Below are 14,120 nucleotides of genomic sequence, written 5' to 3' on the forward strand. Positions count from 1 at the left end.
CCAACCCCTCACCTCCGCATCTCCCAGTCAGCCCCTCCTCCCACCAGGACCCCAAGTCTGAGCACTCACCCAACTCCAGCACCAGGAGCAGACGCCTAAGAGCAGCTCCTGGATTCATCGTGGCCTTGCTGAAGCAGGGACCTGGGCCTTCTCCGCACAAAGGGCAGGGCCTGAGGAGACACCAATCATCAGTCAGCACGCGCTTACTGGGCCTGAAGCACAAAGGGATACGAGGTGGTGACAGGCAATCACACCCACACAGCCCAGCCAGGGACCTAACCACCCGTAGGTGCCACACAGGGCTGTGCCCAGGCCAGAGCGGGTTCTCAAAGTGGCCTCAGAAAAGGATTCACATGGGCGCCTGGGTGGCCCAGTGGGTTAAAGCCTCTGCTTTCGGCTCGGGTCATGGTCCCAGGGTCCTGGGATGGAGCCCCGCATCGGGCTCTCTGCTCAGCAGGGAGCCTGCTTCCTCTCTCTCTCTGCCTGCCTCTCTGCCTACTTGTGATCTCTGTCTGTGAAATAAATGAATAAAATCTTAAAAAAAAAAAAAAAGGATTCACAGAGAAGGTGGCAAACTGGTGGGGATGGAGACAGGGGGCCAGGGCAAGCCGTGAAGGTCCTCAAATGCCATGTTGCCATGAGGGGCCATGACCCTAGGCACCGGGGAACCAGTAAAGGACTTTATGTCAAGAAGGACATGATTTGGTGTGCAGAGTAGCTTCCTTCAGTGACTGTGAGGGACAAGCTGGAGGCAGACCAAGCACAGGAGGCCAGGTGGTCACCATCCTGGTGAGAGAAGACAAGCCCGAACTGAGACAAGTCAGAACCATGGAAATGTGGAAAAAGACTGCCCTGAGCGGCACGACTGAGGGCAAATTCCCAGTACTTGGGGCCAGAAGGAGCGGAGGATAACTCCCGGCTCACTCTCAGACCAACTCTGTAAGGCCTCTGAGGGAAAGCAGAAAAATGCTGTTTTCAGAGTTGTTTTCTGTGAGTTCCGGAGATGGTGGCGGCTGGGGCGGGGTGATGGGGGAGTGTAGAAAGGCTCTGAATGAACCCACTACAATGAGCAGTGTGAGGTTAGAGCTGCGATTCTCTCTCTCTCTTTTTTTAAAAGATTTTATTTATTCACTTGAAAGAGATAGAGAGAGAACACCAACAGGGAGGAGAGGCGGAGGGAGAGGGAGAGGCAGACTCCCCAATGAGCAGGGAGCCTGAGATCACGACCCAAGCCGAAGGCAGACACGCAACTGACTGGGCCACCCAGGCACCCAGAGCATCTGTTCTCAAAGTATGGTCCTGGATCAGCAGCAGCTGTCAACTTGTTAGAAATGCAAATTCTCAGGCCTCACCCCAGTCCTGCTGAATCAGAAACCGGGGGTTGGGGGGGTGGGGGGTTGTCTAGCCTGCTGTGTTTTCACACCCCCCCGCAGGTGACTGGCATAGGCTCAAGTGTACAAACCATAAGTTAGAGGGAAAGGGGGGAACCCCACTGTGCCACAGCTAGGTTAGGCAGCCTGTCAGGGGCCAGGGCCCAGCTCCCAGCTGGGAGTCTGGAGAGGACTCAGGGAGGACGGGAGTGGGATGTGAGAAAGCATCTGAGGCCTGGTTGAGAATCTTGCCAGGGAGGCTAGAAGCTCAGGGCTTTGCTCTGCAGTCGACTGGGAGGAACTGATGAATTTTGAGCAGAGACGGGACAGGGTCTGTGTAGAGCTTTGGGAAGGGGACCAGATGACATGGAGGGAGTGGGGACTGGAGGAGGGCCACCAGATCATGTCTGGAAGGCAGGTGGGAACAGGGCTGGTATCTTTACGCTCCAGGCCCAGACTGCAAGTAGGCCTCAGAGGGGTGGCTGCCTTGGGGGGCAGTGTCAGCGTGAACTTGGTCCAAAGCTCGGCAAGAGGAGACTGTGCGTCCAGACCTATTTTTCTGTCCCCCGCCCGCCCTGTCTTTGCTGACTGAGCTCTGCAGCTCCCTGCCCACTCCCACAGGCCCCTGCTGATGCCCTTTGCGGCCATCTCCACCTTCTATCTCACGGTGCAATGTTGGGAAGCTTGATCTCCTCCAAGATAAAGATGAGGGTCCAGCCAGCTCTGTAGGGCCCAGCACCCGCTGGAGCGTTGAGAAGGGATTTGGCGTGTGTTTGGTTAACTTAGACCAAATTGAATTGAATGGAGGAGGGAAAATCACTGACTTCTTTCTGTACTCAACATATTAATTGTGTTACTAAAGTGGGTCATTAAAGTATGTGTCTATGCCCACCCTGTCCTGGATGAAGCCGACTCACCCAGATCCATGTTGCCTACTCGTGCCCCTCCCCCCAATCTCCCTCCTCTCCACCCCTCCCCACCCCTGGGCTGTCCTTCAGCCTCCCTGCCCTGCTCTCTACAAGGAGGTTGATCTCTGCAGACTACCATGCAGGCTCCCTTGCTCCCCTGCTACTAGCTGGGGTTGGCCAGTGGGACGCACCCCCGAGAGACAGGAGCGTCAGAGAAAGAGGTTGGGGTCTTTTCCCTAACTCTCTTCCTACTCAGGCCTACTTTCTGGCAATTGCTATACTCCCTCCCTCCCCCTTCTTCTCCCCACACCCCGACTGTAGCTCCTGTCAGGTGGCCCCCGATCCACAGCTCAAACCCTCCCTAGGTTCCAGAAATATCATTTCACCCTTGCCCCTTCCAGATCCTGCCTACTGCACTTAACATCTGGTGTGCCTCCATGAGCTGGCTGATTCCCTCTTGCCACCTCTGGGAAGAACCCCTTTCTGCAGTCTCTTGAGCCATCAGAGGCAGATTCTGTTTCCCTTTGGGCATTGACCCATGATAGGGATGTTGTTCTCAGATGGGTGCTGGGGACATGGACCTCCCAATGAGGATATATATATCAGATATGATATAAAAATGCCATCTCCAGGGGGCGCCTTGGTGGCTCAGTTGGTTAAGCGACTGCCTTCGGCTCAGGTCATGATCCTGGAGTTCCCAGATCGAGTCCCGCATCAGGCTCCCTGCTCAGGAGGGAGTTTGCTTCTCCCTCAGACCCTCCCCCATTTCATACTCTCTCTCTCTCTCAAATAAATAAAAAAAATCTTTTAAAAAAATGCCATCTCCAGTCACTCCATCTGCCTGAAAGAGTAATGTCTCAGGGCCTAACACAAGATAGGGACTTGACAGAAAAATTTTTTTTAAGTTTATTTTTTTTTCTTAGTAATCTCTTCACCCAATGTGGGACTCAAACTCACGACCCTAAGATCAAGAGTTGCATGGTCTTCTGCCTGAGCCAGCTAGACGTCTCTGACAGAATTTTTTTTTAACCAGGGAAATAGGAAGTGAAGAGATTGAGAAGGTTTCCAGAAACAGAGGGTGAAGGCTGCTCATGGGGGCAGCTGTTTACAAGCTAGCATGGGGCATGGGGTTGCTGAGGGGAGAGAGTGCGCTAAGGTCGCTCTTATGTCTGAGAGTGGTTCCCACTGTCCCCCCTATCCCGGACTTGTCCCCAGCTATGTCCTTGGCGAGCAGAGAATAAAGGAGTCTCCATTTGGAATATCCCTTCTCTAGGGTCCAAATTCAGTATAGATGCCTGGGGAAGGCTAGGGACACTATTGACCCTCCCAGGTGTTGGTCATTTCTTCTTCCTCACACCATGATCCTGGGGTCTGTGCCGAGGGCTCCTTCCCCACCTCCAGCTCCTTGTACTGCCCCAAATCACCCCGGGGCTCAGCTGGGTGGAGAAAGCTAAGGGTTTCCAGCTGCTGCTTGCTTTGGTGACTTGGGCTTCCGCTGCCGCCCCAAAGAGCAGGCTTTTGATTCCCACATCCTCATCCTCCCCAGAGGCACTCTGCCCCAGTACAGTAGCACCCTGTAAGCCATAGCGCCTTAGAGAGGCTGGGAGGGCTTGCTGGTCCCCCAGGCTCTGGCCCCCCCATCTCTCTCTCTCCCTTTGTCTCTCCTTGTTCCTTTGCTCACATCTGTGTATTTCTGTATGTGTGCCTCCCCACACTGATGGCTCCCATACTCAACTCCCCACGTCTGTACCTCTCTTCCTCATGGCCTCGGACTCCAGGAACCAATTCCAGCTCTGTTGGTCTCCCGGAGCGCCCCTTGCCTCTCTCCTCCTTTTTCATCTCCACCTCCAGCTGCCACTAAGCTCTAGCCCCTTCTTGCCAGTAAACAGGCATCCAGGCCTCTGGCAGGAACACAGGATTTCAACAAGCTTTGATGTGAGGAGAGCCCAAGAGCACAGCCTGGAGCCAAAGGTGGGTGAGAAGGAGATGTCTGCAGGGTGGACCAAGGGAAAAGGACAGATTCCAAGAAGTGCACAGAGGCCCCAAGGGAGAACGAGGGAAGCTGGGAGGGAGAGACCCAGAGCAGCTCGTCAAAGGCACCGCTACACTTCTCATAATCCCTGATCCCCCGCCAAGCCCAGGGTAGTACAAACTGGGCAGCGTCAGAGGGAAAGGGATGAAGACATTCTGAAAGGCAGCACACAGGCCCAGAGCAGGAGACCAAAAGAGAGATCAAAAGGGACCAAGAGAACGGTGAGACCAAAATGGCAACACACATTCACAAACTCTCTGAGCTCTTGAGGTTCCTGTTCCCCTTGCCCCAGCCCCCCACATGGGATGAGGAGCAAGACTGGGGAGAGGAAGAGGGCACAGCCCCACCACAGCAACAGTGTGTGGTCCCACAGACACTTTCATCTTCTCCTCGGAGCCCCCAGGCAGCCCCTCGAGCCCCGCCGCGGGATGGGCCCCCCACCGCATTCACGCTCTCTACTGGCTTCGTTTACACTTCCTAGAGACCGTGACCCTCTAAGGGACCCTTGTGGTTCAGTGGCTGCAACCTCCGCCATCCTCTCCTTTGCCTCAGACGCCCACATGGGGGGTGCTGTGCCCTCCTTCCTTCCTTCCCCTCTATCCCCCAAAAGGTGTGGAACAGAGCTCAACCTTAGAGCCCTACAAACCCAGGCCCCCATCTGCCCCTTTTGCATAACCCACCCTCATCAAAGTTATTTCATTCAACATTTGTTGAGTGTCCAAAATGTGCAAGACCCTTGGTCTACCGAACTCCCTTGTTGCCACCACCTCACCATTGTGGCCCAGATCAGGGCCTAAGCCGCTACAGCCCTTCTGCCTAGAACCAGTTGGTCAGGGGGAGCTTTTATTTCAAGGTAGGCCTCTTCTACCCAAGTGCCCCCCAACTGAAAGAGGGAAATCATGTCGGGAGTTCTCTCTGATCCTGTCCTAGGGGAACTCCTTCATCTGAGGTTATGAAGGCGGCCATTTTGTATGAGCCCACAGAATCTAACACAGCACAAGAAATTATTTATCAAAATATGAAACGGGGTGATCTCCCCCATCAGGTTCTACTGTCAGCCTTGCACCCCTAAAAATTTGCCCCACAAGAAAGGGACTTTCAGGAAGAGCTATCCCACCCAGAGCAAAATGTTTGAATTAGCGATAGTGGGGCGTTTCTATTTTGAGGAATCTGACCATACCGAGAAGGTCCCTCTCCCAGAGAAGGTCCCTTTCCTGGAATATGTCTAGAAGGGAAGGCTGAGGATACCTGGGGGACAGCGTTGCAAGGCCGTGGAGGTCTTAGGAGAGGGGAAAGGACAAAGAGGATGGAGGTGGGCAGTGGGATTATACAAGACGTTCCATCTTGAGGGGTAACACCTCCTGCATCCCCCCACACCACACCAAGCCCAGGAGGGACCTGCAGATCCTTTTCTAAACTGCCTTGCCTCCTTTTCTAGAGCAGCTGAGACATCTAAAACTTTCTTAGAAGCCGTTTTTCTAATGACGTATTTACCTAAGAATATGTATCTATCATGTTTACAGCATTGCATATCTAAGAGCTCAGTTTTAACCTTTTCAGAGAATTTCGTTAATCATGAGCTTTAAGCTCATTAAAACGGAAACACCCTTAGACACATTGTTCAAAAATCCTAAAAATGCCCCAAGTTAGAAAAAAATGTACAAATAAATATAAGCAGAAAAGATAGGTAAAGGAACCTACCTCAGTCATAGGGCTTATGACATGCTGCAAACAAATATGGTTTCTGGTGTGAATTTCTGGCAATGGCGTCATTGGGAAAATTCATCTGGGGAGACTCGTTTCTAGACTAGATTTCGCTTGTCCTTCTATTTTCTTGCCTTTTCCTTTGTTTCCCCTTTTCGTTTAATTTTTTTATGGGCATCCTTCCTTCTTAATACACATTTATTCTTTCTATTTGTTTCCCACCCCTTCTCCTGTCTTTTCTCCCTCTTTCCCCTCTTCCTATCCTCTTATCTTCCATGGCCCCTTATCTAGTTGCCTCCCACCGCCTTTCTCAGCCTGGGTGGCCTCCAGTATCCGTGCCTTCTATGACCTTACGATCTAGCTCAGCGCCACTCTGAGAAGCACCTTCTGCTCCAGGCACTGAGCTGTGCACAGGGGGATGTGGAGAGAAGTTTGCCATAGTCCCCAGCCTCTTGAAACTCACAGTTCATTTAGTGCGAAACACAAGAGAAGATGACCAGAGTGGTAGGCAGAGAACTGAGAGTCCAGAACATTCCAAAATGCATCTGCTGTCACGTTCTCCTCCCCTTCCCAGACCCTTGGAAAGAAATGAAGCTGACCGTATCCATCTTACCTTGGGACTTGTGTCTTCCCTCCCTTCTGCTTTTCACACAGGTGTGTCTACATGAAGGCTGGGAGTGTGTGGCCAGGAGCCCCCTGAGGAGAGTGCTTGTTACTTCTGCAGAGATGTATGTAAACGAAGAGACAGGAAGCCTGGTGGTGAGGCTCCTCCACACCCCAGACCTGGGCCAACCCCCAACGTCACCATCTGGGGCTGGGGTCCCCACCCCCTGCCTCTCAGGGAAGATGTCAAAGTGAAAATGCCAATGTCAAGGGAAAAAGTTGAGCGGAACCAGACTGGAGTTCAGAGTATCACTGAACTTGTTGCATAACAAGAAAAAAGATGGCTTTGATGACACTGCAGTTTGGTTTGGGCTTCAAAAGAAGAAGTGAGAGGGAGGTGGGGAACACATGAGGGCATTTGGTAAGCCCCAAGCAACCCCTGACTCCAGAATCTTGAGGGCATTTGTTCAGCGGGGAGGGACAGGAAGCATTACTGGTGGCCCAGCGTGGCAGAGAGGGCCTGGGCTGAGACCTGCAGAGTGACCCCCAAAGTGACCATGGACCAGATCCTTTTCCTCTAGCCCTTCATCTCTGGCCATCCCTCGAGTGTTTCTCTAGCCCAGGTCTCTCTCAGGCTCCAGATGTGTAGATCTATCTGCCCATGGGACATCTCCACTTGGATGCTCCCTGCACAGCAAACCCATTGTGTCCCACGGGCCACTTCTCATCGGCTTACCACCTCCCTCCAGACCTCCTTCTTCTGCAAGTCCCTGCCCAGCTAGGGCTTTGCCACCTCCCAGCTGCTCAGGCCAGATCAACTGTGTGTACTCTCCGACTCCTTCACCCAACCCCTCCCAAGTGTTTATTTGCCATTTCCTGTGGATGTTACCTTCGAATTCTCTCAGAAGTCTTTCCAAGTCTCTCTGCTCCACTACCACCGTTCCATCTGTTCCGACCCCAGGCGCCTTCCCCATCCTGTGCCAGGACGACAGCCCCTGCCTCCTCGCTGGTCTCCTGGCCTCCCCATTCTGTCATCCTCTAGGCCATCCTCCACCAGCAGCCTGAGTGCTGGTGCCCTCAGTGCTCTTTAAAGGTGCCCATGTGACCCCGCCCTTTCCCTCCCAGGAAAAGAGCAGCTAGTTGAGCTCCCAACTCCAACAATTCACGCAGACATTTCTACTGGAGACACCCCTGTGATTCATTTGCGGCAGAAAGGCATCGTGCTGCTTCTCGTTTTATTACACGGTGTACTCAACGTTTGAGATGTAATAACATTAATATTCACTGCTTCATCAAAGGCATTCTTAAGTGCAAGTGGCATTAATATTTTTATTCTTTTTTTACTGCAAGGGCCTGGCAGTAAAGAACACAATGACAAGCCCGGTTTGGCTCCTACGCCTTGATTTGTGCTAAGGCAGCAGTCTAACCCAGATTGCTTTTGTGACATCACTGCAATGTCAACAAAGTGACAAAAGCCAACAGCGTCTTACTGTTTTTATGAAAGTAGCCTGACCTCAAACTCTCCCTGAAAGGGTCTCGGGGACCCCTGCTCCCATGGGCCATACTTCGAGAACCACTAACGAAGGAAATTTTTTTTTAAAGACTTATTTATTTATTTGACAGACAGAAATCACAAGGAGGCAGAGAGGCAGGCAGAGAGAGAGGAGGAAGCAGGCTCCCCGCTGAGCAGAGAGCCCGATGTAGGGCTCAATTCCAGGACCCTGGGATCATGACCTGAGCCAAAGGCAGAGGCTTTAACCCACTGAGCCACCCAGCCGCCCCTAACCGAGGAAATTTTTGTTCATTCTTCAGATCTTCACTATTTCTCTGCAAAGACTTTCAGTTGTGCCCAAAACGTTGTCTCTTTCTTCCTTAGTAATAGAATGCTCCCTTCTTTAGCTGAGCTCATGGCTGCCCAGATTTAATGTCTACTGGATCCCAGCCTCCCTTGCAACTGGATGTGGCTAAATGACTCAACTTTGGTTAATGGATATAAGTGCAAGCGTTCAGTGCAACCTCTAGGGCTATCCTTTATAGAGAGGGTGTGTGTCCTTCTCAGGCTTCATCCCCTTCCTGGGCACATGTTTACAGCCTGCCTGCTTTTCTCACTTACATTACCTCACAGGTCCTAACGGGCATTGTTTTTTTTTTTAAGATTTTATTTTTAAGTAATCTCTGCACCCAAAGTGGGGCTCAAACCCACAACCCTGAGATCAAGAGTCTCAGGGTCTACCAACAGAGCCAGCCAGGCCTCCCCATTCAAGTGTCTTCTAGGCCCAAGGCCCTCTGTGGGTGCTGGGGATGTAATAAGTAAGCTAGATGTGGTCACTGCTCCAGCCTCCATCATAGACACTAAACAATTAATAATGCCATCACAATTGGACACATGCTACAAAAGAGAAGCCCAGAGTGCTGGGATCTTATTATAGGGAGCCTTATTTCAACTGGGAGATCAAGAAAGGCTTCCCTGCCAAGTGTGTATCAGGGAGCGTTGGGCTCTGCAGCAAGTCAAAGAAAATTCAATATAATAGAAGCTTAACTGAGACGGAAGATGATTTTTTTTTTAAGAATTTATTTATTTATTTATTTGAGAGAGAGACAGTGAGAGAGAGCATGAAAGAGGAAAAGGTCAGAGGAAGAAGCAGACTCCCCATGGAGCTGGGAGCTGGACTCGCAGATCGTGACCTGAGCTAAAGGCAGTTCCTTAACCAACTGAGCCACCCAGGCGCCCTGAAGATGATTTCTTACCTGAAAGAAGTCTGGAGGCAGGTGCTTCAGAGGTAAGGGAGGCACGGGAGCACCCCACACACCCCCCACCCCACACTCTGCAGCAGGATTTGCAGGATTTTCTGGACATTGTTGCTTCCGCTATCCTCTGCACATGACCCTTTGTCTCAAGCTCCCTGGTTGAAACCAGGTTCCGTTAATAAGGTAAGATGGGCCAGTACCCCATGCTTCCTCTCCCTTGCAAACACTCGTCCAGGTGGAATCGTTACGAAATTACTGTTTAGTGTCTCTCTGGCAGGCTCAAGCGGTGACCATGTCTGTCTGTCTGTCTTAGCACCCAGCAGAGTGCTTGGGCCTGGTAGACCCTTATTACTATTGAATCCTTTATTAAATATATTGATGGGCACCTGGATGGCTCTGTCAGTGAACCGTCTAACTCCTGATTTCAGCTCAGGTCATGATCTCAGTGTCCTGGGACTGAGCCCCACATTGGGCTCTGTGCTGAGCATGGAAACTGCTTAAGATTCTCTCCCTCCATCCCCACACCAACCCCCACTCGGACATGAGAGTGAACTCTCTCTTTTAAAAAGAAATTGAGGGGTGCCTGGGTGGCTCAGTGGGTTAAAGCCTCTGCCTTCGGCTCAGGTCATGATCTCAGGGTCCTAGGATTGAGCACCACATCGGGCTCTCTGCTCAGCAGAGAGCCTGATTCCTCTTTCTCCCTGCCTGCCTCTCTGCCTACTTGTGATCTCTATCAAATAAATAAATAAAATCTTTAAAAAAAAGAAATTGAATTGTGTTGATATTTATTGGTATTAAATTCGTCGTGCTAAAATATGCATACTGCAAAATTTACCATTTTAAAACCATTTGGTGGGGCACCTGGGTGGCTCAGTGGGTTAAGCCTCTGCCTTCGGATCTGGTCATGATCCCAGGGTCCTGGGATCCAGCCCTGCATCGGGCTCTCTGCTCAGCGGGGAGCCTGCTTCCCTTCCTCTCTCTCTGCCTGCCTCTCTGCCTACTTGTGATCTCTCTCTCTCTGTCAAATAAGTAAATAAAATCTTTAAAAAAATAAAAAAATAAATAATAAAACCATTTGGAAGCCTACAGTTCTGTGGCATTAAATACGTTCATGTTATTAGGCGGCCATCACCACCATCCATCTCCAGAACTTCTTCATCCTCCCCAAATGAAGCTCTGTACCCTTTAAACACTTACTGCCGATCCTCCTCCTCCAGACCCAGCTGTTGGATATGTTATTCTTATTTTATTCTATTTTATTATTATTAATTTTTTTTGTAAAAAGAATTTATTGGACGCCTGGGTGGGTCAGTCAATTAAGCTACTGCCTTTAGCTCAGGTCATGATCCCGGGGTCCTGGGATCGAGTCCTGAACTGGGTTCCCTGCTCAGTGGGGAGCCTGCCTCTCCCTCTCCCTCTGCCTGCTGCTCCCTCTGCTGTGTGCTCTCTGTCAAATAAATACAAATCTTAAAAAATAATAAAATAAAGAGTTTATTTATTTGAGAGATGTATTTACTGAGAGAGAGCTCAAAAGCAGAGGGAGTGGCAGAGGCAGGCTCCTCGATGATTAGGGAGCCCGACACAGGACCCTGAGATCATGACCTGAGCCAAAGGCAGACAGTTAACGGACTGAGCCACCCAAGTGCTCGTATTTGCTTTGATTTTATTTAAATTCCTGTTGAATACTTTTTGAATGAATGAATAAATGAATGGAAAGCCAAGGATAAGGATCACAAAATCAAATGACTACTACAGGAGCCTGCTAGGTACCATGAGTGAGAAAGTAGGCTGGCGTAAACAGTAGGGAGGGGTGGGGAAGGAGGTGCTTCCTCTGTAGGGAATGCGCCTTTTAATGAGGGCAGCTACTGAGCACACAGTTCCGGCGAGAAGATAGGAGAGGAACACCAGAACGTGAACCCAGACTTGCCTGCCTGTTCTACCAAACTTTCAAGGAAAGGTGGAATACCAAACATTTAAATGATATCCCCTAATTTTAACGTTGGCAACTAATTGTTCTCGCCCTGACTGAGTCAAACAAAGCATTCCAAAGGGCGGAATCTAGCTCAGGGCCACCTGTCCAGCCCTTGGGTCTGTAACCTTGAGCGCCCATGACGTTAGATTCTCAGGAGTTAACAGGCCCCAAGGACCTGGCCCTCCCTCTGGGGTTTCCAAACAGGAGAAGATAACAGGAGGAGAGAGGAAGTTTCTGCTGAGCAGTTAGGACTGCTGTGTACTTTATATGGTTGTGCATTTTATTTAATTCTTATGACAATGATGGGACATATGTGCTCTTCTCCAGATCACACAGATAAAGAAAGTGATGCTTGAACAGTTTAAGAGCTAGCAACCATATTGGTAGAACTGGGATTCCAACTCGGCTGCTGGAGACCCAGCCCTTGATTTCCCCCCACCCCGGCCCCCGCCACCTCCCTTCTGCATTAAGAAAGGCCAGTTAATTAATTAATTTTAAAAAAAGGAAGGCCAGGCTGACGGCTAAGAGAATTCTTCTCCCACGGTGACAGAGGAGTATGAGGCTGACAAGCCCGTCTGGGGCCTTCTGAGGCTTTGCACCGCTGTGATCCCTCCCATCGACTGGGTGATTTTCCACTTTCCAAGTACTTTCACATACATTAGCACATGTCAAGCATTTTTGGTAGGTATTACTGTTCCCCTTTTATGGAAGGAGAAACTGAAGTGAAGCTGTTTGCTCCATCACAAACCTGTAAGCAGGGAGCATGGGGATTTCCAGAAGGCTCCTGCTTCCTGGCAGAGAGCTACTTTTACTGTGTGCATTTTGTCTCCAGGCTGGAGGAGGGGAAGGAGCCTGAGGTGGGAGAAAGATGGGGAGAAGAGCAAAGCCCACTTGGTGACCGCTGATGGAGTGTTGGGGACCAGGCTGTTGGAGAGGGGTACGGCAACCTGTGGAGTAGGGAGTTGGAAGCCCCAGGTGCAGGCTTGTGGTGGCCTCTTTACCAGAACCTTCTGCAGCTGCAACCGACACCCTCTGCGAAAGGGGTTGGGGGTAGGGCTTGGAGATGGGGGAGGTGGGGGAGGGGGTGACCGAGGCTGTTGTTGGGAAGCAGAGTCTTAGAGTGCTGACCCACTCCCGGACTACATTCCGGGAGTGTTTGGGAAGCAGAGTCTTAGAGCGCTGACCCATTCCCGGACTACATTCGGCAACTCAGAGGGAGGCTCCCGGGCCTCTTGCCTCCCATGGGAGGTTGGAGCAGGCAAATTTCAGAGCTCGGCCTGGGCTCAGCCAGTTGGCACCTGCAGCCCTTGGAGAAACTGTCAGCCACAGCAGCTAGAAGCCATGCCTGCCCCAACCCCACTGCCTTCAAAGTCAGGGGCGCACTGGCAAACGTGATCTAAATGAGCACAATATGGCCTCTTGCCTGACACACTTGACTTGGCGAGACCCTGGAATTCGTTTGGCTTCCAGAAACTCTGGCCGTAGACAGTAGAGGAGGCTATCAGGCCCATTGCAGTGCTAGGGATGGAGGAACTCAGATGGAGGAACTCCTTCTCCTCATTTGACCTCTCTCCCTTTCAGGCACTGTTCCCCCATGAGAGACAAGCTATCAAGCTATCATAAGCAAAATGGCCCCCAGTGATTCTCGCTACTTCCAATTCACACCATGTGTTGTCCCCTCCCATATTGTATCAGCACTGGTCTGTGTGACCAATAGACTAGGGCAGAAGTGATGGTATATCCCTTTCTTGATGAGGTTATGAAGACTCGATAGCTTTCTTCTTGGCCACTTTCTCTCCCTGAGGAAGCCAGTTGCTATGTCGTGGGCAGCCTTATGGAGAGGCCCACTCAGGGAGGGACTCCAGCCTCTGACCAGCCACCACCCGAGAAAGCCTTTTTGGAAACAGATCCTCCACCTTGGCCAAACCTTCAGATGACCACAGCCCTGGGCCACATCTTAGCAGCCTCACAAGAAACCCTGCACCAGAAGCACTCCACTAAGCTGCTCTTAGCTTCCTGAAAGTGTGAGATCATATGTTTATTGTTTTAAATTACTGACTTTTGGGGTGACTTTTATGTGGCATTAGAGCATCTATTTTTTTAACTTCATTTTTTTTAAGATTTTATTTATTTACTTATTGGGGTGCCTGGGTGGCTCAGAGGGTTAAGCCTCTGCCTTCAGCTCAGGTCATGATCTCAGAGTCCTGGGATCAAGCCCCACATCGGGCTCTCTGCTCAGCAGGGAGCTTGCTTCCCTCCTCTCTCTGCCTGCCTCTCTGCCTACTTGTGATCTCTCTCTCTGTCCAATAAATAAATAAAATCTTTTTAAAAAGTAAAATAAATAAATAAATAAAAATTTTATATTTATTATTATTATATTTATTATTATTTTATATTTAAATATAAAGATATTTATTTATTTTATTTATTTATTTGGTTGGTTGGTTTTTTGTTACTTATTTGACTGAGAGCCAGAGAGAGCCAGAGAGCACAGGTAGGGAGGGGGTGGGTGGGAATAGCAGAGGGAGGAGAAGCAGGCTCCCAGCTGAGCAAGGAACTGGGATCATGACCTGAGCTTAACCACTGAGCCACCCAGGCACACTGCTTCCTTCCTTTTTAACAAGGGTTTAAGATGATCCCCCACCCCAGCCCCCACTGAAGTTTCCTGAGCTCCCTGCCTCTTTCATGTCCCTTCCCCTCCAGGACCCCAACCTGGAACACTGGTTTGCCAATGAACTTGGAGATGCAAGATAAATTCAGCTAGCTCCCTGGGGGGTCTTAAG

The 14,120-nt window shown here is 50.6% G+C and overlaps 1 protein-coding gene across 2 annotated transcripts in view; it reads right to left on the reverse strand.

Annotated features, from left to right (window-relative positions):
* The window catches only part of CD4 (CD4 molecule), a 38,551-nt gene extending 31,726 nt beyond the window's left edge, over window positions 1–6,825 (reverse strand). The window contains exons 1-2 of one of the 2 annotated variants that reach the window (XM_032874727.1): window positions 6,628–6,825; window positions 70–170 (exon numbers count right to left, since the gene is read on the reverse strand). In XM_032874727.1, coding sequence (XP_032730618.1) covers window positions 70–118 — 49 coding nt within the window. In that variant the 5' untranslated portion in view covers window positions 119–170; window positions 6,628–6,825. The remainder of the gene's footprint in view (window positions 1–69; window positions 171–6,627) is intronic. The other variant, XM_032874726.1, reaches the window with a different exon arrangement.
* Window positions 6,826–14,120: the final 7,295 nt, after the last annotated feature.

This window comes from Lontra canadensis, unplaced genomic scaffold, assembly GCF_010015895.1.
Source record: "Lontra canadensis isolate GAN:19392208 unplaced genomic scaffold, GSC_riverotter_1.0 scaffold53, whole genome shotgun sequence".
NCBI lineage: Eukaryota > Metazoa > Chordata > Mammalia > Carnivora > Mustelidae > Lontra > Lontra canadensis.